Below are 26,389 nucleotides of genomic sequence, written 5' to 3'. Positions count from 1 at the left end.
TGTGGCTCAGGGGGTTGGGCACTGTCCCACAAAGCAAAAGGTCCCTACCTGTTTCAATTCCTAGGCAGGGAACATGCCTGGATTGTGGGTTCAGTCCCCAGTCGGGGCATATGAGAGGCAATCGATATTTATCTTCTTCTCTTTCTCTCTCCCTTCCCCTTTCCCTAAAAAGTAAATGTTTTAATTTTTTTTTTTAAATATATAAACATGGTACACAATTCAATGGTCACAAAGTAGTATGGATGAACCTTGAGGACATTATGCTGAGTAGAATAAGCTAGTCACAAAAAGACAAATACTGTGTGGTTCTACTTTTATGAGTTATCTAGACCAGTCTAATTCAGAAACAGAAAAGTAGAATGGTGGTTGTCAAGGGTCACAGGGAAGAGGAAATGAGTTGTTCAGTGGACATGAAAAAGTTCTGGAAATTGGTTGTACAACAGTGTGACTATACAGCACTGAACTATACACACAGTAAATTGTATATGTATTTTGCCACAGTTAAAAACTCAAAAAATTTAGAAGTCATAAATAGTATACAGAGAAAGTATCTCCAATTTTGTCCCCAGCTACACAGTTTTCCTCAGAACGGCAGAATTAATATACTTTTCTATATTCTTCTATTTATATATGCTCATATGTATGTGTCTTACAAAATATCCATACAGAAATAGTAGCACACTAATATATTGTTCACGCACTTTGGTCTTTTCACTTATCTTAGAGACATTTCTAAATTAATTCACACAGGACTGTCTTTCTCCTTTTAAGAGCTGCTACTAATTCACCAGATGACTATACCATTAGTTATTTCACCAGTTCCCCACTAGTAGGTAATTAGATTGTTTCCAAAAATTTGCTATTACAAACAGCAATGAATATCTTCATACTATTTAACCTCCACATATATAAGCGTGTGTGTATATATACACGTATGTGTGTGTTTACAAGCACAACAGGGAATTAAAACAAACAGTATGTGCATTCTTTATGATTGTGTGCATACACACTATTTTTACTTAAAAACTGAAGTTACTGAAGTATAGCGTATATTCAGAAAAATACACAAAAACTAAATTTATAGCTTGGTAAATTTTCTCAGTGTAAACACAACCATGTAACCAGCGCCCAAATCAAGTTATAGAACATTACAAGCCCCCCAAAGCCTCTCTTGCATTCATTTTCAGTCAACTTCCACAACAGTAATACTACCCTGACTTCTAAAATGATTCATTTTACCTGTTTCTGAACTTACATTTTTTGTGTCTGGCTCTTTCACTCAACATTATGTATAAGAATCATTTATACTGTATGTGAAATGTAGTTAATTCATTCTTGTTCTCTATTTAATATTACATTTTGTAAATAAATCACAACATATTTATTCATACTACTCGAGATATGTGCATTTATAATTATAACGGATATTTTATCAAGTTGATCTCCATAGTTTAGAATCCTACATTTCTACATGTAAGTAGCTGTTTCTTTACATCTTAGCCAAGTTAATTAAACTGTTTGATCTTTGCCGATCTGATACATTAAACATGCTTCCAATATAGCTTCAATTTGCTTTTCCCCTGTGACTGAAACTGAGGATCATTTCCTAGTAAACCATTTGTCTTTATTTTCAACTACCTTTCTTTTTGGTAGGCTCCAGGGCCAACAATCGCTAGCTGCCCAAGTACCAAAAAACTGTGTTTCCGAAATATCCTGATGTCAATTCTGCACGTAGAGCAATCAAGCTGCCCTACGTGTGTCACTCACAACAGAAGCCCTTTGTAATTTTCAACTATTTTTTAATGTCTCGTGCCCACCTGTCTACTGAATTGTCATTTCTGTATTGATTTAAAAAGACTCCAGTTTGTTTTTTTTAAAGGAAATTATTCCTTGAACAAGAGGCAGATTTTTTCCTCAGTTTATCTTTATAGTTACAACTTTGTTTAGGCTAGATGTGCCATGTGTAGGTTTTGTCTGTATGCAAACTCATGAACTTTTTTCCTTATGGTTTTTGGGGTTTGGTAAAACCTAAAGCAACTGAAACTCTCTTGTGTTTCTGGTAGGAGTATAAGCTGGTACAACTGGGAATATACGAGTATGCTAAAATTAAACATACGAATATTCTATGACCCAGCAGTTCCATGCAATTCTGACAAAAAATATATACTTATGCCCACCAAACATGTACAACAATGTTCTTAGCAGTTTTATTCATCTTAACCACAAAAAAATGTAAAACTACTAAAATTTCCATCAACAGAAGAAATCGTGACAACTGCTACTTGCTACCTAAATAAATTTCACAGACATGTTAAGCACAAGAAACTAGACACAAAATACTTACTATATGATTCAATTTATTTGAAGATCAAAAACAGGTAAAGCTCTATGGATGGAGGTCAGAAGAGCGGTTATTGCTGGAAGAGAAGGTACTGAGTGGGAAGAGCATAGAGAGAATTTGAGGGTGCTGGAAATAGTCTATATCTTGATCTATGTGGTGGACTTTGTGGATATGTACATAATTTACTGAAGTTGGATTCTTAAACTATGTGTACTTTCCTACCTGGGAACTATATCTCAGTAAAAGGGTTTGTTTTTTTTAAAAGTGAGAAAACAAGTTAGCTCTCTTTTTTCCATAACGGCTATTCAGTTGACCCAATACTATTTATTGAAAAATTATTTTCATCTTTATCACATACAACATTTCTATAAATGAGGCTACTTCAATATTCTCAACTCTGGTCCAGTGATAACCTGTCTACTCTGGTGCTCTTAACTACTTTGTCTTCAGTGCAGACTTCGATAACACTAATCTCCCCCATATTAATATTGATTTTCATAGCTTTTATGAAAAATTCCACTTTTGTTCTTTCATATAAATGTTAGAATCAAGTTTTTAAAAACCTTTTGAGCCCTGGCCAATGTGGCTCAGTGCGCTGGGCATTGTCCTGCAAACCAAAAGATCACGGATCAAGGCACATGCCTAGACTGTGAGTCTGGTCCCCGTTTGGGGCTCGTATGAAAGGCAAAGGCAACCAATCGTTGTTTCTCTCCCTCTCTCTTCCTTCCTTTCCCTCTCTCTAAAATCAGTAAGCATGACCTAGGATGAGGATTAAAAAATAATAATAATAAAATAAAAGCCTCTTGAGGTATTAATTGGGATTACACTGAATGTACAGATTACATTTTATCAACTCCAAGATACCTTTAATGTAAGATATATAATTATTTTATGTAGCACTAAAAAAAGACATTGCCATACTATGACATATGCTGCCTTATGACTGAGGATTTTTATTTTTGCCTATTGAAGGAGCTCTGTTCTTTTAGATTTAAATTGTTTTGTCTTTGTATCACATATGAGTTGTGGCTATAAAGGAAAATAGTGCCAGCCTGTGAACCAAAGGGTCACCAGCTTAATTCCCAGTCAGGGCACATGCCTGGGTTACAGGCCGGGTAGCCAGTAGGGGGTGCTAGAGAGGCAACAATGCACTGATATTTCTCTCCCTCCCTCCCTTCTCCTCTCTAAAAATAAATAAATAAAATATTAAAAAACAAAACAAAACAAAAAACTTCACCACCACCACATGGCCAGAAGTGATTAGAAGATGCCATAAATTTTAAGGCATATCTGAATTTTAGAAATCACAAAATGCAAAAGTATATCTAACAATATGAAATATGGCAGTTTAATGGGGACACTGCTATCTTTCCAATGGGAGCTCCCTTATCCAAGAACAAATTATGTTTCAGTATTCATTCAATTCTTTTATGCCCACTGGCAAAGTTTCAAAGATATCCTTCATTTTCTTATTAAATTTATTTCTACGTAGACCTTCTTCAAAAAATTCTGTTGAGATATACAAAATCCTATTCATAAATTTATAAAAGAGTATTGAGAAAAAAACTAAATAAGACCAAAACACATGAAGAGATAATGCTCATAAACTGGAAGACTCACTGGCATAAAGATTTCAATTATCCCTAAACTTTTTCAATGCAATTCTGATCAAAATCCTAATAGGTATTCTTGTGGAACCTCACAAGCCAATTCTAAAATGTATATGCAAATACTAGGGGTCAAAGGTAACCAAGATTTATTATTTAATGTATATCAAGATTTATAGCCCTGGCTGGTGTGGCTCAGTGGGTTGAGCGCCAGCCTGCGAAGCCAAGGGTCGCTGGTTCGATTCCCAGCGTAGGGCACATGCCTGGGTTGCAGGCCAGGTCCCCAGCAGGGGGCAGAGGAGCCCTAACCACCCATTGATGTTTCTCTCCCTCTCTTTCTCACTCCCTTCTCTCTAAAAATAAATATTTTTAAAAAAAGATTTATAAAACTAGGGTAGTAATTCTCAAACTTTTGTTTTTGAGTAATTCTCAATGTCCTACAAATTACTGAGCCTCTAAATGGTTTAGTTTATCTGAGTTTATCTACTGTATCACATTCCTAATTAAAACACAAAATTTTGAAAATTTATTCATTTAAAAAAACAAAAAACCCGTTACATGCTAACAGAAATAACATTATGAAAAATAACTTTTTCAAACCCAAAAATATTTAGAGGAGTGGCCCTGTTTTACAGTTTTGTAAATCTCTTTAATATCTGGCTTAACAGAAGACATCTGGATTCTCATGTTTGCTTTTGTATTCAATCTGTTTCAGTATTACATATCATGCAGCCTCTGGAAAACCTATTGCACACTCATGAGAGAATGAGAGGGAATAAGGTAAATAATATCGTATTATTACTTTGAAAATAGTTTGACTTTGAAGACCCACTAAAAGAGTCTCAGGGACCTGACACGGTCCCAGGATAACTACTGAAATAAAGTACACAGATAGTGGTACACTGGCACATAGACAAATAGAAGAATAAAATAGGAAAACTCAGATAAATCCCTGTGTAAATACAATCAGCTGATATATCACTACAGTGACTCTACAGAGAAGGGGAGAATGGTCTTTTCAATAAGTGGTGGTCCCACAATAATTAAATAGTCATATAGGAAAACAACTTTACCCCCGTCTCACAGCATTAAAAATTCCCCATAAAGTATATCCTCATCACCAGGATACAAAATGTTCCAAGTATAAAGAAAAAGATTGACATATTTACCTTCACTGAAATTAAGAATTTCTGTTAAACAAAAGACACCTTTAAGAAAATAAATGGCAAGGAAGGCAAGCCACAGTGGAAGAGGATGTCTGTAATGCAAATGAGTAAGACAAAGACAGAACACCAGCATGAAAAATGGGCAAAAGGCTTTAATGAGACCTTAATAAACCTTTCAGAGAGAAGATATCCAAAGGCTAGTAAATATAAGAAAGGCTGCTCAACCTCACTAGTAAACTAGGAAACGCAAATTAAAACCAAACAGGAGTGTTAAATAATACAACCATCCATTCTGGGAAATTTTTCAGTAGTTTCTAATAAAAGTAAACACCTACACTACGGCCCCAAAATCCACTCAATATACACCAAGGAGAAATTACTGTATATATGTATTTTTTTTTCCATGAAACTCTTTACAGCAGCTTAATTCACATAAGCCAAAACCTAGAAATAATCAATAAGAAAATGATAATCATACAATGTAAGCAATAAAAAAAAAAGAATAACTGATAAAACCAACTTAGATCAACTGCAAAAACAAACACACAAATAAACAAAACCATTAGGCTAGGCAAAGAAGCCAGACACAAAAAAGCACATGCTGTGATGAGCCCATTTATATGAAGTTCAAGAACAGGCAAAACAAATTTATAGTGGTAGAAGTCAAAATAGGATGTCAGAGTAACAGCTTCTGACTGGAAAGGAGCATGAGAGAACTTTCTGGAGTGATGGTAATGCTCTATGTTTTTAGAAAAGGGGTGGGTACATGTATATGTAAATAAAGTCTTCAATCTATACACTTATTTTTTTAGTATCAGACAAAATGGACTTTTTTATTGTTGACACTACCACCTACACATTTTATGAAATGAAAATATACCTCAATTACACATTAAAATCCATTAAATATAGATCAGAATGGTCAATAAAATTCAACAGACTGACAATTCTAAGGCTCGGCAAAGAGGCAGAAAAAAGGAATTCTTATACATTGTTGGCAGGAACCTAAACTAGTGCAACCATTTTGGAAAACAGTCTGGTATTAGCAACAAAAGTTGAAGATAAACAAAAATGTTCAGAGCAGCATTATTCATAATTGCTGTAAAGTGAAAACAATTTAAATGTTCATCCCAAAAAAGTAAATAATTCAATTGTGATATATTCATATAACAGACTACTATTAAGGAATGACAAACTACACTTCCATAAAACAGGAAAAAATTTCACAAAATAATGTTGAGTGAAAGCAGCCACAGTAAAATATACCAACTATATGGTTCCATTTATATAAAGCTGAAAAAGTGGCAAAATTAAACTGACAAGTTTGGATGCAGCCTTAGGTAAAAAAATAAGAAAGCAATTACCATAAAATTCAAGACAGAGGTTACTCTTGAAAAGGACAAGGGAGTTTAAGGAGGGTTTTCTGGAGCCCTGACAATCACCTATCTGGTGACCTGAATGTTGGTTACAAGGCTTACGCTTTGTAGTAATTACATCAAAAAGAGATGCAAAGCTCAATGACTTTTCTGTATGTATATTACAAATCAAACAAAAAGGGTTAAAAAAATCAATTGGACCTGGTGACTGACTGGATTTGGTGGGGGAGAGGAGGGTGGAGAAATAACCAAGGGCAACTCACAGGTTTCTGACTTGCACAACTGCTTGGGTGTTTATGCCTTTCACTGAGATAGAAAACAGCATCTTAGATATGTTAACTTTACAGTACTCTTGATACATCCAAGTAGAAATGTCCAGCAGGTGATTAGATATGCAGAACTAGGGCTAAAAAGAGAAGTCCAGGCTTGAATATAAATTCCGAATTCATCAGTAAGCGAAGCCATGGACATGGATGTGACTGTTAGGCCAGAACACTGACAAAACGAGTAGGGCTGATCCCAAGCACACCCAAGTACATCAAACATTTAATGGGCCGGGAGAGGAGGATAAGCCAGTAAAGAAAACTGAGAAGGAACCAAGTAGTAGGAGGAAAACCAAGAACATGTCCTGAACCATTAAGCAAGGGAAGAATACATCTCACACTTAAGTTACTCACCGCAGCCTGATGCATTAAGAAAGGATATGGGTTATATGCAATACTCAGCAAGCCAGTTTTTACTCCACCTCTTTCTGGTTGATTTGAGACATGCAACACCCAAGAAAGAATGCTTCTGAGAACTGGTGAAAGTTTTAGTTATCTTAAGAAGAAAGCAAGGCCCCTCTCATTCTTTCTTCTCTCCGATTCTCACTCAGGTGGAAGAGGACAGATTTGAGAGTACTAACTGGCCCTGTGTGCTACGGGGTAAAATAACCATTAAAAGGTCAACACAAAGGTGTGGGCTCACTTTTCTGCTTCTTCCCTGTGACTTAGTGGTATGAGAAGCCTTCAGGAAAGGGCTTTTTCGTGTCCAAGTGAGAACCAGGGCCAAACCTCCTACTTGGGCAGAAAAGGCCAGAGGCAGGTGGCCAAGGCCAGATCAGCAGTCAGCCAAGACAAATGGGTTCTCTCTGGTTACATGGCCCTCTGAGCACTGATAGGAATGAAATAGAGCAGGCTTCGCTCACATCACAAGGAAAAGATCTAGCTGTGTTTGAGAACTGGTGAGGTGTAAGGGGTCCATCTCACGCTGTTTAAGTTTGAAACAAATTAAGCTTAACTAGATTTTAAAAAAACAGCTTCTCCACATGAACAGCTGGGCTCATTCTAGCCTTTTGTCTTAAGAGTTTGGTATCCAAGTCCTAGTTAAGAATAAAACGCAAAGGATTGGGTTTTTCATTTTGTCAGGATAAATATTTAATACAAATCTCTCCCTCAGGGACCCACAGAATTGAAAAAAGTGGCTGTTGACTGAAGAGAATTCTAATACTCCTTGGATCCCAAACTGAAATGGCATCATAAAATTTCTTGATTTCTAGTACTACAAAAATTACATACAAAACAAAACCACAATGGGCATCTAGATTAAATGGTATCAGATCAGCAACTCCAAAATAAACACAAAGATACAATATTTTTGTTCCTTAATGGGAAGATTTGAGTGAAGACTGACTCCTTCCTAAAATTATCTGTGAAGTCAGTACAATTCTAATTAAAATCTCACGGGATTTTTTTAGAGCTCATTAATATAACTTTCAAATTCACCTGAAATGGTAAATGCATGAAAATAGCCAGGGAAATTTTGAAAATGAGGGTATTTGCCCGATCATACATCAAACTTAATGTATAAAGCCACAGGGGAGAAGGGGATTGTGGTGATGGAATAGTGTGGAAACATAAACATTAGTGGAACAGAACAGAGCATCCAAAAAGAGGCTCTAGGTACATAAGCAAAAATGCTTATGGCATTTCAAATATGGACAAGTCAATAAATGGAAATAGGCAAAAATCTATTAATTTAGAAAAAAGTAAGATCCCTACCTCACGCCAGATGATAAATTCCACACAAATTAAAGGAGCTAAATATGAAAACAAATTAAAAAATATATATATATATGAATTTAAAAAAAAAAAAGTCCACTTGGGCCCTGGCTGGTGTGACTCAGTTGGAGCATCATCCTGCAGACTAAAAGGTCATGAGTTCCATTCCCAGTCAGGGCATATACCCAGGTTGCAGGTTTGATCCCCGGTCAGGCCATGTATGAGAAGGCAACCAATCTCCGCACCCCCCCTTCTCTCTCCAGCTCTCCTCTCTAAAAGCAATTAAAAAAAAAATGTCCTCATGTGAGGGTAAAAAAATACTTGGAATGGCAGATTTTGCAAAACAAGATTTAAAAAGACCTAAAAGCTATGAAGAAGTCAATGATGGGACCACATAAAGTTTAAGTTATATGAATAAAGATAACAGAAACAAAATTAAAAGACCTGTAAGAAACTAGGAGAAAATATGTATAACACACATAACAAAGGATTAACTACTATTATATCTAAAAACCTCCTAAGCAGTAAGGTAAAAAAGACACCCAGAAGGGGAAAAAGGTGAAGGTATAAACAGGTAATACCCAGAAGAAATACAAATGTTCATTAAGCATATGTCTCTACAAAAATTAGGTTACAGATTCATCTGACACCTGATAAACTACATTCTAGATGATTAAGAAATGTTTTCTAAAGCTCAAAGAAATTATAAATACACATATCAGAATGAAAAATGCCCTTATAAATGTAAAAATCTCTGGGAAAAAATTACAAAGAAAAATAATTAATTTTTATATACTTAAAACACCTACAGGGAAATGCTAAGATGACAGCCTGGGTAAACACAGCTCACCTCCTCGCACAAGCACATTAAAATTGCATCTAAAGCACAGAACCACCATTATTCAGAACCACCAGAAATTGAGCTGAATGGAAGTCCTACACCTACAGAATTAAAGAAGAACCCACATCTAGAATGGCAGGAGAGGTGGAGACACGGAAGGGGCTAGTCCCACACCCACCTGTAGTAGATAAAAATGGGGAGGGATATCTCGGAGCAAGGGGTCTCAGCCCCACAGCAGGCCTCCCCAGCCCATGGCTGCAATGTCAGCAAGGTAAGTGCCCATAACTTTTTGCTGTAAAAACCAGTGGGGAATGAGCCTGAGTGAGACAGAAGCTGCTGGACTCCCAAGCAGTACCTCTTAAAAGGCCCATGAACAGACTTACTCAGACTCACTCCCTCTGAGCTCCAGCATGGGGGCAGCAGCTTAAAAGGCACCAGAGGCAAACAGGGAAGAGCTTGAAGTATCTGGAATCATGGCAAGAGCTGGGCAACAGCTTTCTCCCAGACAGAAGTGCTGGAAGAGGCTACTGTTCCTTTTCTGAGCCTTCCCCACACAGAGCTGGCAGGCAGGCACCATATCTGAGACTCCATCAACCTGGCTCACACTGTTTGCCACACTCTGGTGATTCCCTGAGGCTCCACTCCACCTAACTTTTGGGCCCATCCAAGCTGCTTCCATATGGATGGCTTGTCTTGGCTCTTGTTTCAGATTTTCCTAAATCCTCTCAAACAAGCAGAATCTGGACTCAGCATGTTCCCTACCTCTTGCTAAGCAGCCCCAGATCCAACACTAGCAGCAGCTGGCCTTGGTCCACAGCTTGGCTTCGTCTGGGGCAGCTTCAAGCCCAGCAAAAGTAGCAGCCAACTGCAGGTCACTCTGTAGCTTATGCCCAGTGGCCCCAGAGAGAACACAGGTGGTGGCTGACCTTGGCATCCACCTCACAAGAAGCCAAAGAGCATGCACATCCAGTGGACAGCTACAGATCATGTTGGAGCACCACAACCCAACTACCTCCATAAGTGATATGCTCAAGGGGTGGACTCAGTGGGCACCCGACCCCTGCTAGAGTAAGTCCTGCTCTGTGGAGTGGGCCCCTGCAAAGCGGATATTTCGCAGTGGTGGGAAGTTAGTGGTTAATGGTCACGGGCAGTCCTTTCAGTTGACTGGCCTGAGTAAAATCCTCCCACTGACCTGACAACAGCAATCAAGGCTCAACTACAAGAAGAGAGTATACACAGCCCATACAGTGGGTGTACCTCAAGTACTCAGCTTGGGTAACAAGGGAAGCTGTGCCACAGAACCCTACAGGTCACCTACTACATTTGGCTACTCTACAAAGCCAGGAAGTCATAGTGACTCTACCTAATACACAGAAACAAACACAACAAGGCTGACAAAATGAGGAGACAACAAAACACAGCCCAAATGAAAGAACAGAACAAAAATCCAGAAAAAGAACTAAACAGAATGGAGACGAGCAATCTATCAGATGCAGAATTCAAAACACTGGTTATAAGGATGCTCAATGAACTTAGGGGAAGAGTAACTGAACTCAGACAGAAACTTCATCAGCATAAAAAAGGACACAGAAACCATACAAAAGAACCAGTCAGAAATGAAGGATACACTAACTGAAATGAAGAACAAATTTACAGGGAAACAATAGTAGAGCGGATGAAGCCAAGAATCAAATCAGCGATTTGAAATATAAGAAAGCAAAAAACACCCATCAGAACAGCAAGAAGAAAAAAGAATCCAAAAAAATAAGGACATCATAAGGAGACTCTGGGACAACTTCAAGCACACCAACGTTTGCATCATTGGGGTACTGGAAGGAGGAGAGAGCAAGAAATTGAAAGCCTAATTGAAACAATAGTGACAGAAAACTTCCTTAACTTTGTGAAGTAAATAGTCATACAAATCCAGGAAGTGCAGAGTCTCAAAGAGGCCCACACCAAGACACATCATAACTAAAATGGCAAAGGTTAAAGACAAAGAGAGAATCTTAAAAGCATCAACAGAAAAGCAGTTAGTTACCTACAGGGGAGTTCCCATAAGGCTGTTATATTATTTCTCAAAAGAAACTTTGCAGGCTAGAAAGGATTTGCAAGAAATATTCAAAGTAATGAAAAGCAAGGACCTAGAATCAAGATTACTCTACCCAGCAAAGCTATCATTTAGAATCGAAGGGGATATAGAGCTACCCAACCAAGAAAAAAATGAAGGAGTTCCTCACCAGCAAACCAGTATTATATAAAATGTTAAAAGGACTTATTTAAGAAATAGAAAATGATCAAAACTATGAACAATAAAATGTCAATAAATACATATCTATCAACAATTGAATCTAACAAACAAAATAAGCAAACAGAACAAAAACAGAGTCATAGATGTGGAGGATGTTTTGATGGTTGCTAAATGGGAGTGGAATCAAGACAGATGGGCAAAAAAGCTGAAGGAATTAAGAAATTCAAATTGGTAGTTACAGAGTAGTCATGGGGATGTAAAGTGCAGCATAGGGCATATAGTAGCCAAGGAACATATATGTATGACTCATGGACATGGACCACACTGCAGGGATTGCTAGAGGGAGTGGGGCGGTGCAGGCCGGGTGGACGGGGGCAAAGGAGGGCAACCTGGGACAACTGTAATAGCATAATCAATAAAAGATCATTTAAAAATAAAAAACACCTACATATTACAAAAATAAAACTGAAATAGCAAAAATATTAACAAGTATAATAAGATATTCATATCCTTTAATTATATAAAGCATTTGTCTATATCATTATAAAAAATTCTAAGATATATACCGGCAAGACTCAAGAGAAGAAATGCAAATAGTTAAAAATGTGAAAACCATTAAACCTTGCTTATTCTTGGGAGAAAAATGCAAAACAAAACAATGAGATGACATTTGCAGATACCAAATTAATAAATGTCTAAAAAATGAAAATACCCAGTAGTGGCAAGGACACGGAACACCTGACATTCTCTAATATTAGTGGTGGAATTATGACATGAAAAAATAGTTGCAATGTGTTAAGTGAGGAAAAAAGATACAAAATACACACAGTATAATCTCAACTACTTTTTAAAATAATAGATAAGTATTATGAGCACTTGTAACTTATGAGGTGTGTGCTAAACTGTTTACAGGGGAATTGGTGCAATGGTACATTTCATATTCACAGTAATCCTGAGTTAGACATTATTAATTTCTTTTTTTAAACTTTTTAAAAAAGATTTATTTGTTTACTCAGTTTTAGAGACGGGGGAAGGGAGGGACAAAGAGAGGGAGAGAAACATCGATGCACAAGAGAAACATCAATCAGTTGCCCTTTGCACACCCCCAACCAGGGACCTGGCCTGCATCCCAGGCATGTGTCCAGAATGGCAATCAACCGGTGACCTTTCCATTTGGAGGATGACGCCCAATCCTCTGAGCCACACCAGTCAGGGCTAGACACTATTATTTTCCTCATATTATGGAGGAAACTGAGACAAGAGAGATCAAGTTATAGAGCCAAGATTTCAACCCAGGTACTCTTGCTCTAGAGTCTGTGATCTTAACTAAGCACATGTACAGGAGAAAATAAATAAAACTCTTAAAGCACAGTGTAGAGTTAAGAATACCCCACTTTAATTTCTATTTAGTCATAGATTGTCCACTATTTTACTCATGCAATGATTGTTTATAAATCATTATAGGTCAATAATCAGACAACAGCAAGAACAGCATCCTTGAAATGCCCTTCTTTTGTTAATAACCAAGGAAACTTTATAGATCATAATACGACTTAAAATATTTTTTATCAAAATAATATTCTCCTAAATGAAATTGTATGTGAATCTGCAATATGAGAAACTGATTAAAGCAGTATTTTAGTTTATCAGTGTATTTCAAAAGCTCAAATTTATAACATTTACAATGAAGCTCTTCTGATGACCACAGACTTTAAATCATGGATGACTGGAGCATTCAAATTAGTTTTTTTAACTGCACAATATAAAAAACAACCTGATTCACAGATATCAACAGATTGCAAAAAGGAGGGTTGTTTTAAACCTATGCAGGTATAATAAAGTAAAACAATTCTAAGTTAAATCTTTAATATTAAGGAATGCAGGTATAATAAACCTATGCTGGTATAATAAAGTAGAACAATTCTAAGTTAAATCTTTAATATAAGGAATGAGAATACTTGGTAATCACAAATATTTTGGGGAAAGAAAATCTTAAAATATAGCCCTGGCTGGTGTGGCTCAGTGGACTGAGTGCTGGCCTGTGAACCAAAGGTCGCCAGTTCAATTCCCAGTCAGGGCACTCCTGGGTTGCAGGCCAGGTCCCCGGTTGGAGGCATGTGAGACGCAATCTCACACAAGGATGTTTCTCTCCTGTCTCCCTCCCTTCCCCCCGGCTAAAAATAAATAAAATCTTAAAAAAAATAAACTTTGATTTTAAAAACATACACACACACATACATACCTATCTACATACATACATACATAAAATTGCTCTGAGCATATAAAAGCTATAATACAAACTAAGCATTCTGACATACAGATGTTAAAAAAAAATTGGCACCAATGTTTCCATATTTTAAAACATTTGGCTGATGTGGGTTATCACTATATCAGCATTACATCTAAACAGAATTTAAAGCAGTGGTAAAGAGCATGGACTCTTAAGACAGATTGCCTGGGTTTGCATCAAGCCTCTGCTACTGCATGATCTAAATTGTTTCATTTATATTCTATGTAACTCAGTTTTCTCACCAGTAAAACAGTGATAAAAGTGCTTTACAGACCCTGATTGGTATTGCTTAGTGGATTGGACATCATCCTGCAAATCTAAAGTTCACCAGTTCAATTCCTGGTCAGGGCACATGCCTGGACTGCAGGTTGGGCCCCCAGTTTGGGGTACGCAAGAGGCAATCGATCAATGTCTCGCACATCCATACTTCTCTCCCTCTCTTTCTCCCTTTCTTCCCCTCTCTCTGGAAATAAATAAAATGTGTGTGTTTTTTTAAAGTGTCTCATAGGACCACTATGAGAATTAAATGATATATGTAAAGCATTTAGAACATAGTAAGCATTATCTAAGTATTGACAGTTATCTCTAATTCATAGCAGTCCAGATTCACCTCTTTGGTATCTCTCTATTCCTCTTGAATTCTTTGAGTTCCTATTGCTTGAGTTCATACCAAGAAACAATGCTAACATAAGAATATATTATTTATCCAATTCATCTTAGTCAAAATAAACTACTAGAAAACTCTGACATCACTCTTAGGAATATTTTTGTGAATATTCTCCTCAGGCATGGGAAACAAAAGAAAAAATAAACAAATGGGATGATATTAAACTGAAGAGTTTATTCACAGCAAAGGAAACCATCAACAAAATAAGACAACCTACTAAATAGAAGAAATTCACCAATGATACATCTGATAAATGTGCTAATACAAGCAACTCATACAACATAACACCAAAAAAATAAAAAATCCTATTTAAAAATGGGCATAGGACCTAAACAGATATTTCTCTAAAGAAAACATACAGATGGTCAATAGACATGTGAAAAGATGCTCAACAACACTAATCATCACGGAAATGCAGATTGAAACCACAATGAGATTATCACCTAACACCTGTCAGAATAGCTATCATCAATAAATCAACAAACAAGTGTTGGTAAGGATGTGGGGAAAAGTAAGCCCTCCTGTCCTGTTGGTCGGACTGTAAACTGGTACAGCCCCTATCAAAAGCAGTATGGAAGTTCTTCAAAAAATTAAAAATAGAACTACCAAATGATCCAGAAATTCCTCTTCTGGGTATTTATCTGAAGAAATCCAATACACTAATGCAAAATGATGTGTGCATCCCCTACATTCACTGCAGCATTACTTACAATTGCCACAATATGGAAGCAACCCAAGTGTCAGTTGAGAAACAAATGGATAAAGATGTGGTACATACTGTATACAGTAGAATATTACTCAACCATAAAAAAGAACAAAATCTTGCCATCTGCAACATGGATGGACCTAGAGGGGATTATGCTAAGTAAAATAAGTCAGACAGAGAAAGACAAATACTGTATAACTTCACTTATATGTGGAATCTAAAAAACAAAATAAATGAACAAGAATAGAAACACTCACAGATACATAGAACAAACTGATGGTTGCCAGAGCGGAGGGGGTTTGAGGAGATGAGTGAAAAAGGGAAAGTGATTAAGAAGTACAAATTCCCAGCTACAAAACCAGTCATGGGGTTGTAAAGTATAGGAAATACAGTAAAAAATATTGTAATAACTATGTATGGTGTCAGATGGGTACTACGCTTATCGGGATGATCACTTTGTAAGTTATATAAATGTCTAATAACTATGTTGTACACCTGAAATTAATTTAATATTGTACATCAACTATAATTTAAAAAATTTTATTTAAAAATAACTACTAGAACAAATTTTTTCTATTTTATTTGTTTATTTTTAGAGAAAGAGTGGGAGAAACAGAGGGAAAGAAACAACAATGTGTGGTTGCCTCTTATGCACCCCCAGCTAGGGACCTGGTGTACAACCCAGGCATGTGCCCTGACTGGGAATCAAACTAGCAACCCTTTGGTACACAGGCCAGTGCTCAATCCACAGAGCCACACCAGTCACAGCCCAATTTTCTTTTATATAGTAGCAATTATTAACATTTTACTAAATATGAATGTAATAAGCACTTAAAATTATAGTTGTGATGGAAATGCTAGCAATCGTAAGGTACAGATCAGAATATATGATAATTGTGTTTATAAAATGGGGAGAATAGTATGATCATATTTATACTTGTGTATGCATAAAAGGGCTCTGGAAAGTTTCATAGCTGCTTATGGAAAGGGACAAATGCATGTTTTGGGGGAAGGGACATAAAGGAGACTGTTCACTGTTTATGCTTTAGTATCTTTTGAATTTGAAGCAATAGATGTTGTTATGTACACAAGAATTTTTTGAGAAAAAAGAGGCATGGGGAGACTCTAAACAATAGTCTAGAAGCCAGACTTCCAGCCCCAATCTACCACTAACTGTTTTTGTTACCTTGGGCAACTGGACAAATTCTAAAAATGTATGACTTCAATGGAGCAGGAGATAGTAAATATATGGTACTAATTTTTTTTAAAGATGGGTGAGAGGTACTAGTCCAAAATTTCGCAAAGTAAGGCAATTTTTTGAGGATTCGATGGTTTTCAAACACTATTTTTACAGTTTTAAGAACTGTAGAACTGTCAAGCTTATTATTTCAAGATCATTTGTACTATTTTTACACAGAAACCTTTCTTGGAATAGGTCTAATGTAAACTTACAGTAAATATCTATAAAGAATATTCTATACAGCACTGACCAGTGTGGCTCAATTGGTTGGGTATCATCCCACAAAGCGATAGGTCGCCAGTTCGATTCCTGGTCGGAGCACATGCCTGGGATGCAGGCCTGTTGCCAGGTTGGGGTACAACTGATCAATATTTCTCTCACACATCAATGTTTCACTCCCTCTCTTTCTCCCTACCTTGTTCTCTCTCTAAAATAATAAAATCTTTAAAAAAGAAATCTGCACATTATTTTGTTTCTCTTGCCACACTTTTAAAATAGTTTTAAATACACTTTTAAGTCTTCATACTCAGCCATGGAGTGAGCAATACACACTAAAACAATTCATATTTAAAATATATATAAATGACTATACCTTAAACAAGAACATTACTTAAAGGTGTTTATTATCAGACACGACAAAAAATACCCCTAATTGATGATTAACAGCTATAACTAACTGACTCCAGGTATTGATACCATGTATCACCGTTAATCCTATCATTCCTCTGGCAAAGTACATTTTAACACAACTCCCATTTAACATAGAAACAACTGAGGCTCGAAGAGGATAACTGACTAGCTTGAGACCAGTCTAACATGTGGCTGAGCTAGGAGCCCACCAGGGTTACTTAATGTCAGCTGGCAGGCTGGCACAGGTTTGCCACAGTTTTGACTAATTTATATAAAAATGAAGACAAAGAAGAAGAAGAAAATAAACTTTTTAATGGAGCTAAATGATTCCATTTAAAGGGCTTTGATTGAGATTCTGTTGTTTCAAAATGAGTTTAAATATCCTTTTTTACAATAAAATGATGGTGACAGTAAATAGTGCTGTGGGTTACTGTTACTGTTTTTATTGGTTATACCTGGTAGGACAAAAAACTGACAACTCTATTACAGTGTCCCAATTTGCGGGGAAAATGTTTCTTTTTAAACCCAAAAGTCTGGGAACTGTTTCCTTAGACAGTGATGCTTCCCAAAATACTAGAGGATTTTACACACATATTTTCTTTCTCTCCCCCCCGCCCCACCTTCGTCATATTGTCCTCAATCTCTATTCTATTTGAATTAAGACACTTAAGGATTGAGAAATGAGAAGCTTCAGCAAATCACATGAATTAATACTGTATTCTGGCAGAGGACTTTCCTCAGGATTTTTCTTCATGGTTAACTTTTTTCATCCTTTATCTTCAATTCTATTCCTCACATCTCAGCTCAAACTTTCTTTTCCTAAAAATAGTCACGTTTTTAAATACTACTGTAAATGGCAATCAATACTTAAGTCAAATAAAAAGAAGTACTTGAGGTCTCAATAATCTGCTTTTATTTAAAGCCTTTTTCACTTCAACAAGATAAAAAAATTTAATGATGTTTATTCTAACGACTTCCAAAAGAATACTGGTCTATAAATCAGACTCAAGCCAAGCCATCCATTAAATAGATGATGTGTATAAACAGTTATAAGACAAAAACTCTAATGCTAGCTTGTTCATGTAATCACCAATATGTAGGTCAAAATAAAACTAATACGTTTATACGATACTGTCTATCTAGCAATTTACATGAGGAAGAAACTGTTCAAATGTCACTACTGTTAACAAATTCAAAATATTAAGCATAGTATGTCTCTATTAAAATTGTAACCTATCAACTTTGAAATAATTTTTCACTTTTGCTACTTTTAAAATGAACCCTAACTTTAAAAAAAAAAAACTTTTAAGATGTAAATTCCTCTTTTTTAATCTGCCTAGTTAATCTGTTGCAGAAAATAAAATGTAACAAATCAACTACATTTTTAAAAACCTAATTATCAGCAAAACAAACCAATACCTACAGTTTAGCAATGCATGTACTTTTAATCTTCTGTCGATACCATTATACTAATCAAACGTGTAAAAGTCACCCCAATTTCCAAAACATCAGTATACATGACCTACTCATATTTTACTCAAATTAAGCTTAAACTAGACCCAAACTCAAACCATTTCCCCGCCGCAGGCAACTGAAATATACGAGGGGGAATCCAAGAAATCAGATATGTTAAGTGCTGGGATCTTCTTCCAGAGTAGGGTCAAATTCGTGTTTGCCCACAAATGTCACCGTTTCAAGAAGTCTGCAAATTCTCATTAGCGCTACAGAGTACAAAAAGGCCTGACCACGGAAACACCTGTCCTTAGCACCGGGAAGTCAGAAGGAAATGCAAACCTTGAGCCCACGCCGGTCGCACAGACTGCAGCGATTCCAGACCACCGGTAGGGTTCTAACACCCCAGACCCGCTCCACCGGCCTCAAAAAATCTGTCAAGCTGGCCGGGACCCACCCTCCACGAACCTCTCTCGCTTTTTCCCAGCGCGGCCCCAGCCTGCCCAACTGCTCCCCGGACCGATCTGGCCTCCCGGCTACACTCTGCCACCTCATCCCTCCTCACCCGTCTCGCGGCCTCGCCACCTCCGCTCCGGCGGCCTGGTCTTGGGGTACCCCTGGGTCGGAGCCCACCACCGCCGCCGCTCCCCACCCCCCCAGCGGCCAGGCTCGCAGCGCCGTGGGTCCCTCAGCGGCCCGGGCCCCACCGACCCCCAGGCCCGAGCTCCCGCCGCGCGTTCCCCTCTCCCAGCCTCCGCCCTCGCCCCGATCGGCCGTTCCCGGCCCGCTCCCCCCAGCCAGGCTACCTGGAGGCAAGGGCGGCGGAGCACTTCACCCAGGGCCCCAGGTCGCAGAGGGCCCGGTGCTCGGGGTCCCGCTCCTTCTCCCGCTCCACGTGGTAGGCGTAGATGGAGAGCAGGATCCCAGCGGCGCACACTGCATACCGGGCCACCCGCTCCCACCGCGGCACCGACACTCTCAGCAGGACGGGCGCCGCCATCTTCCCCCCTCCTCCTCCTCCGCCGCCGCCGCCGCCGCCGCCACCTCCTTCGCCGCTGCCGCCGCCTCCCTCCGCCTCCACCTCAGCAGCCGCCGCCCGTCGGGGCCCGACCCAGCCGCCGCCGCTACCACCACCGCCTCCGCGGCCGCCGCCACCGCCGCCACCGCCGCCGCGCCCCATTGGCTCGACCGCCTCCTCCGGGCCCCGCCCCCACAGGCGCGCGGCCCAACCGCCCAGAAAAGAGGGAGCCGGGCTAGGCGGGTAAGGCACGCGCTAGCGCCGAGGGAGGAGCGGAGCGTGCAACTAACTACTGGGGAGCTGGTCGGGCAGGCGGAGACCGAGGCGGGCGCGGTCCGCCCGGCGAGTGGGCCTCAGAGAGAGGAGGGGCCAGAGGAGGGCGGGGGCGGGGCTCCAGGAGGGGAAGGGCGGGGCTCCAGGAGGGGAAGGGCCTGCTGGGTGCCGTGGGCGTGGTGATCAATTGCCGTTCTTTTTTTCTTTTTTTTTCATCATCACTTCATATTTTCCGACCTAACGCAAATTAATCCTGGCCAAATGCCCATTATTGAGCCAGGCTTGCATTACCTGACCTTCCCCAACACCACCTCCAGGCACATCCTGTTCAACAGGTGTGAACATAACTATTTTTTTAACATCTATTCTATTGATTGTGTTATTAGTTAATCCATTTTTTCTCCCCTTCATTCCCCTCTACCCTACACCACCCCACCGCCAAGCATCCCCCCCACTTAACTCATGTCCATGGGTTGTACATATAAGTACTTTCGCTTCTCCATTTCCTATACTATCCTTAACCTCCCCCCCACCCCTGCCTATTTTGTACCTAGTATTTATGCTGCTTATTCCCTGTACCTTTTCCCCCATTCTTCCCCCTCTCCCTCCCCTTTGTTTTACTGTTCATAGTTTACATTTCATGTAATAAAGCCTTGGTGAGGATGAACTCCTTTAACTCGACCTTATCTGGGACGCACTATCTGCCCTTCCATTCTAAATGATAGCTTTGCTGGATAGAGGAATCTTGGATGCAGGTCCTTGCCTTTCATGACCTTGAAAACTTGTCAGCCCCTTCTTGCCTACAAGGTTTCTATTGAGAAATCAACTGATAGTCTTATGGGAACTCCTTTATATGTAACTGTCTCCTTTTTTCTTGCTGCTTTTAAGAGTTTCTCCTTATGTTTAATTGTGGGTAACTTAATTATGATGTGCCTTGGTGTGTGTTTGCTTGGGTCCAACTTCCTTAGTACTCTCTGTGCTTCCTGGACTTCCTGGAAGTCTATTTCCTTGGCCAGATTGGGGAAGTCCTCCTTCATTATTTTTTCAAATAAGTTTTCAATTTCTTGCTCTTCTTCTCCCTCTGGCACCCCAATGATTCGGATGTTGGATCATTTAAAGTATTTCTGGAGGATATTCTTTTTTTTTTTTTTTTGAATTCTTATTTCTTCATTCTGTTCTGGTTGAATGTTTATCTCTTTCTTCTGTTCCCAATCATTGATTTGAGTCCTGGTTTCCTTCCGTTTACTATTGGTTCCTTGTATGTTTTTCTTTATTTCATTTTGCATAGCCTTCACTTTTTTCCTCCATTTTGTGACCATACTCAACCAATTCAGTGAACATCCAGATTACTAGTGTTTCAAACTGTGCATCTGATAGGTTGGCTATCTATTCATTGCTTAGTTCTACTTTTGGAGCTTTGATATGTTCTTTCATTTGGGCCACATTTCTTTGTCTCAACGCAGCTGTTACTTTGAAAGGGGCGGAGCCTTACATATTTGCCAGGGCTGGGCAACCCAGATCCTTGAGTTGTGACAATGTCTGTGGAAGAGGGGTCCGAGAGGGATCAATGCCGCTTGCTGGACTCTTGGCCAGCTTTCAGTCACTTTCCCCACTACCCACAAGCAAATTGGGCCCTTCTGGTGCTGATTCCCAGGTGGGTGGGTTTGTGTATGTTCTAGGACCCTGTGGGTCTCTCCAATGGACTCTCCTATGAGGCTGGGAGTTTCTCCTGCCACTGCAACCCCACAGGTTTTTACCTCCAGAGGTCTTGAGGATTTCTTTTCCTGTACTGGAACCCTGGATTGTGCTGTCTGTCTTCCCAGCTGTTCCTCCAGTTTATCTACATGCAATCTTGGGACAGCCTGGTCCGCCAGCTGCCACCTTTCCACGAGTCCTCCCCACACTGGCTGCCTGTCTCTGCCCCTCCTACCGGTCTGGATGAATGTTTCTTCTTTAACTCCTTGGTTGTCTGACTTCCATGCAGTTTTATTTTCTTGCAGTTCTGGTTATTTTTTGTTTTTAAATTTGTTCTTGTCCTTCCTTTCTTTGTGCAAGGAGGCAAAGTGTATCTACTTATGCCTCTATCTTAGCCAGAAGTCTGAACATAACTACTTTTTTAAGAGTATTTCTGAATGTTTTGCTTCTCTGTAAGCTGAATTTGAGACAGCTTAACATAATTCATGTAATATTGAAAAATACAAAAATGAACTAAAAAATCAGGATGATGAACAAAACAAGTCGATAAAAGAAAAGATCAGAAGTAAGAACACACAGAAACAGGCCATAAGGTCTTGCATAATTATTACAATTGAGCCATTAAATTTGGCTCTGAGCTTCCTGGTGGCCAAAACTAAAAGGAAAATACCTGTGTGTTATTCTCACTGTCTCTAAGAAGAAAGAAACCATTCTTGGAGATGGTTAGCTTTTTCTTAGTTGCAGCTCTCAAAGACATTTCAGGAGCTTTTTTACAGTGATTTTGAGTAATTCTGTCCTTTTATCTATTGTTGGATAACAAATCACCCCAAACTTAGCAATGTAAATTGTAAAGCAAAACAAAACACCTTTTCTCACAGTTCCTGTGGGCCAGGAGTTTGAGTGCTGTTTAGCTGGGTCTCTGGCTCAGGGCCTCTCACAAGGCTGCAGTTGAGGTTTTGGCAAGCCTGCAGGCATCTCAGGGTTGGAGAATCCTCGTCGAAGCTCACTCACATGGCCTTTCTCGCAGCCAAGCTTGACTATGTATTTAAGTTTTTTTTTCCTTAGAATATTTTATCTCATATTTCTATATTTGTATTTCTGTATTTTCTGTGTTGGCTTAATCTACCATGCCAGAACCACATATCCAAAAAATTTATATAAGCTTTTTCATTACCCCAGGCTTGCTTTGCTGGGTTTGAATGCTGTACCCTACACTTTCTGTCAAAGTTTTGGAAAAGGTCACAGCAAGATAGAGCAGGATCCTTGAGGTGTGGCAGTAGCTGGCCAGAAATTTTTCTATAGCAGTCTGTGAAAGCCCAGGTCTCCCAAACCTTTCAAGAAAACACCATTCAAAGTGAATGCCCTATGAAGAGGGAATGAATATCTCATTTTCTCATTCAAGAGGTAATGGATTCTGATATTATTTCCTTGTTGTCAGTACAGAGGAAATGCTCACATTTAAATATTGCATGAGGAGTGGACCAGTAAACATTCTATGTACACAGATGACTTACTGACCTACCAGATGAAGAGCTAGTCACTGAGCACATGTCTACATAGTAGGCACTATGTCAGCCTCTTGATATGTTATATTTAAACTTTATAAGGTCTGTACAAGGTAGGTACCATTATCCCCACTTTTCATTGAGAAAAGTAAGTCTCAGAGGGTTAAGTAACTTGCCCAATTACCATAAAAGTAGAGCTTCAGTTAGTACCCAGGCCTGTCTGATTCAAGTGTGACTCCTGTTTCCACTAGCATGTATGTCTTCCCTCTGAGAAACAACCTCTCAATTTGACATGGATATTCTGTTTGTTCCCAGAATGTAATGAATGGATTATTCACCAACCTAAGCTTGGTTTCAAATCTCCAATAGACACCCTGAAGTCTATAACTTCCTCCACCAGGCCTCAAGTCCCTATCATTCTGTTCTAAGTTTTATGGATATTAACTCATTTAATCCTGACAACAATGTAGGAACCATTATTTTCTATGTTTTACAGATGAGGAAACTGAAGTTCAGAGAGGGTAAGTAACCTGCTGAAAATCACATAACTAGTAAGTTGCAGAACTTGGTTTCAAGCTCCAGCAGTCTGGCTCCCAGATTCATGCTCTTAACTACTATGATATGAGCAAAAATGCACAGAGAATTTGAGTTATGATAAAAATGACAGAGTAAATAAATGTGGTATTGGCATCCTCCAACAACCATGTCAAAATTTCAGCTAAACTACAAAACAACCATTATTGAGAACTGGCTGAAATCTAGTTGAGCAATAGTCCTATAACTATAGATATACAGAAGCAACTTTCAGACTGATAAAGGGGCAAAGAAGCTGAAAAAGCTGGACCCACACTCATGTGTGGTAGTTAAAAATTGGAAAGGATATCTTGGCTACAGGGGTCCCCCCTCAGGAATAAAGAGTCTCAGCCACACACCAGATCTCGCCCCCACAGCCCAGAGTTCCAGTACCAGGAAGAGAAGTCCCCATGACTTCTGGCTGAGAAAACCAGCGGCAATTGTGGCTGAGTTAGACAAAGAGCTTCTGGAGTCCCAGGTGTTCCTCTTCAAGGGCCCAACAAGCACAGACTTACTCACTGATGGACTTACTCACTCTGAGCTCCATTACTGGAGCACTAACTTGAAAGGTGCCAGGGACACATGGGACAGAACTGAATTGTCTGGATTTGGGGTGAGGGCTAGAGGGGCAGCTTTCACCCAGACCGCAGTGCTGGCTGAAGCCATTGTTCCTGTGCTGAGCCCTCCTGCTACAGACTGAGCAGGTGGGCGCCATATCTGAATTTCCATCCATCTAGCTTATACCTTTCATCCTGCCTTGGTGACTTCCTGAGACCCTGCATATCCCAACATTTAGACCCACCCAAGTCCATTACAGTGACTTTTCCAAACAAATGGCCTATCTTGGCTCATGCTTTGGAATTTCCTAAATTCTATCAAAGATTCACAAACTTCAAACAAACAGTATCTGGGCTCAGCATGCCCCATCCTTCTTGCTAAATGGCCCTAAGTTAGGCACTAGTGTCAGCCAGACTCAGTTTGCAGCTCAATCTCTCCAGGACACCTCCATGCCCAGCACAAGTAGCAGCCATATGCACATCACTTTGTAGCTCATGCTGGGCACAGGTGGCAGCTGACCTCACCTCCTGGGAAGCTGCAAAGCCAGACCACCTCTTTACCAGCTTTAGATCACACCTGGAGCACCACCCAACAAGCTTCACAAGTGACACACTCAAGGGGAGAACTCAGGGGGCACCCAAGTCCCCCTGAAGAGAGTCCAGCTCTGTGGCATCAGTGCCTGCACAGCAGCTCCTCTACTTATAGTCACACCCAGTCCTCATAGTTTATCAGCCTGGGGGGTCAATCCCTCCCATTGACCTGCCAACAGCAATCAAGATTCAACTACAATAGAAGGATGAACACAGCCTGCCCAGCTCACATGACTGGGGAAGCTGCACCACTGAATCCGACAGGATGCCTAACGTATAAGACCACTCTACCAGGACCAGGAGACATAGCAGCTCTACCTAATGCATAGAAACAAACTCAGAGAGGCAGCCAAAATGTGGAGACAAAGAAATATATCCCAAGTGAAAGATTAGGAAAAAGATCCAGAAAAAGAACTAGATGAAATGGAGGCAAGCAAAATGCCAGATACAGATTTAAAAACAATGGTTATAATGATGCAATAGGAACTTCACAAGAACTTCAACAAGATTTAAAAAATATATATAGAAACTATAAAAAAGAGTCAGTCAGAAATGAAGAATACAATAGCTGAAATGAAGAATATACTAGAAGGAATCAACATCAGATTCGATGAATCAAAGGACTGAGTCAGTGATTTGGAACACAACATAGCAGAAAACACAATCAGAGCAGCAAAAAGCAAAAAGATTTTTTTTAAATGAGGATAGTTTAAGGGGTCTTTGGGACAAAATCAAGCATAATGACATCCACATCATAGGGATACCAGAAAGAGAAGAGAGAGAGCAAAGGATTAAAAACTTATTTAAAGAAACAGTGACTGAAAACTTTTCTAACTTGCTGAAGGAAAAAGACATACAAGTTCAGAAAGCACAGAGCATCCCAAACAAGATGAACCCAAAGAGGCCCACATTAATACATGCATAATTAAAATGTCAAAAGTTAAAGACAGAAGGAATCTTAAAGCAGCAAAAGAAAAGCAGTTATCTACAAAGGAGCCCCTATAAGACTGAGTTCTCAACAGAAACTTTGCAGGCCAGAAGGGATTGGCAAGACATATTTAAAGTGATAAAAAGCAAGGACCTGACCTGGCCAGGGAGCTCAGTTGGCTAGTGCATCGTTCCAATACACCAAGGTTGTGGGTTTGATTCCTGGTCAGGGCACATCCAAGGAGCAACCAATAAATGGATGAATGAGTGGAGCAGCAGGTTGATGTCTGTCTGTCTGTCTGTCTATCTCTCTGAAATCAATTTAAAAAAGAAAAGCAAAGACCAATGTCATTCCACCCAGCAAGGCTATCATTTAGAATCAAAGGACAGATAAAGAGTTTTCCAGGTAAGAAAAAGCTAAAGGAGTTCATCACCACCAAATCAGTATTATAAGAAATGTTAAAGGGTTTTTTTCCTAAGAAGGAGAAAAAAAGATTAAAAATAGGAATAATAAATGGCAATAAATGCATATCTATCAAAAATTACTTTAAATGCAAATGGATTAAATTCTCCATCAAAAGACTACAGTGGCTAAATGGATAACAAAACAAGACCCTTACATATGCTGTCTACAAGCAATTCACTTT

At 39.3% G+C, this 26,389-nt stretch overlaps 1 protein-coding gene and 1 non-coding gene across 2 annotated transcripts in view; both read right to left on the bottom strand.

The window, feature by feature from the left end:
* VKORC1L1 (vitamin K epoxide reductase complex subunit 1 like 1) overlaps positions 1 to 19,606 on the bottom strand; it is a 66,344-nt gene extending 46,738 nt beyond the window's left edge. Inside the window, exon 1 of the mRNA XM_054589667.1 lies at positions 19,410 to 19,606. Within this exon, the coding sequence (XP_054445642.1) occupies positions 19,410 to 19,603 (194 nt within the window). The 5' untranslated portion in view covers positions 19,604 to 19,606. The remainder of the gene's footprint in view (positions 1 to 19,409) is intronic.
* On the bottom strand, positions 1,650 to 1,783 carry LOC129083949 (U11 spliceosomal RNA). Its single transcript, XR_008530521.1, has one exon. It is a non-coding gene; the product is annotated as a U11 spliceosomal RNA (small nuclear RNA).
* Positions 19,607 to 26,389: the final 6,783 nt, after the last annotated feature.

The sequence above is a fragment of the Pteronotus mesoamericanus genome, unplaced genomic scaffold (assembly GCF_021234165.1).
Source record: "Pteronotus mesoamericanus isolate MK-2021 breed Mesoamerican mustached bat unplaced genomic scaffold, CSHL_Meso_final scaffold_167, whole genome shotgun sequence".
NCBI lineage: Eukaryota > Metazoa > Chordata > Mammalia > Chiroptera > Mormoopidae > Pteronotus > Pteronotus mesoamericanus.
The sequence above is the reverse complement of the archived record's forward strand: the minus strand, read 5'-3'. Positions and strand labels throughout refer to the sequence as shown.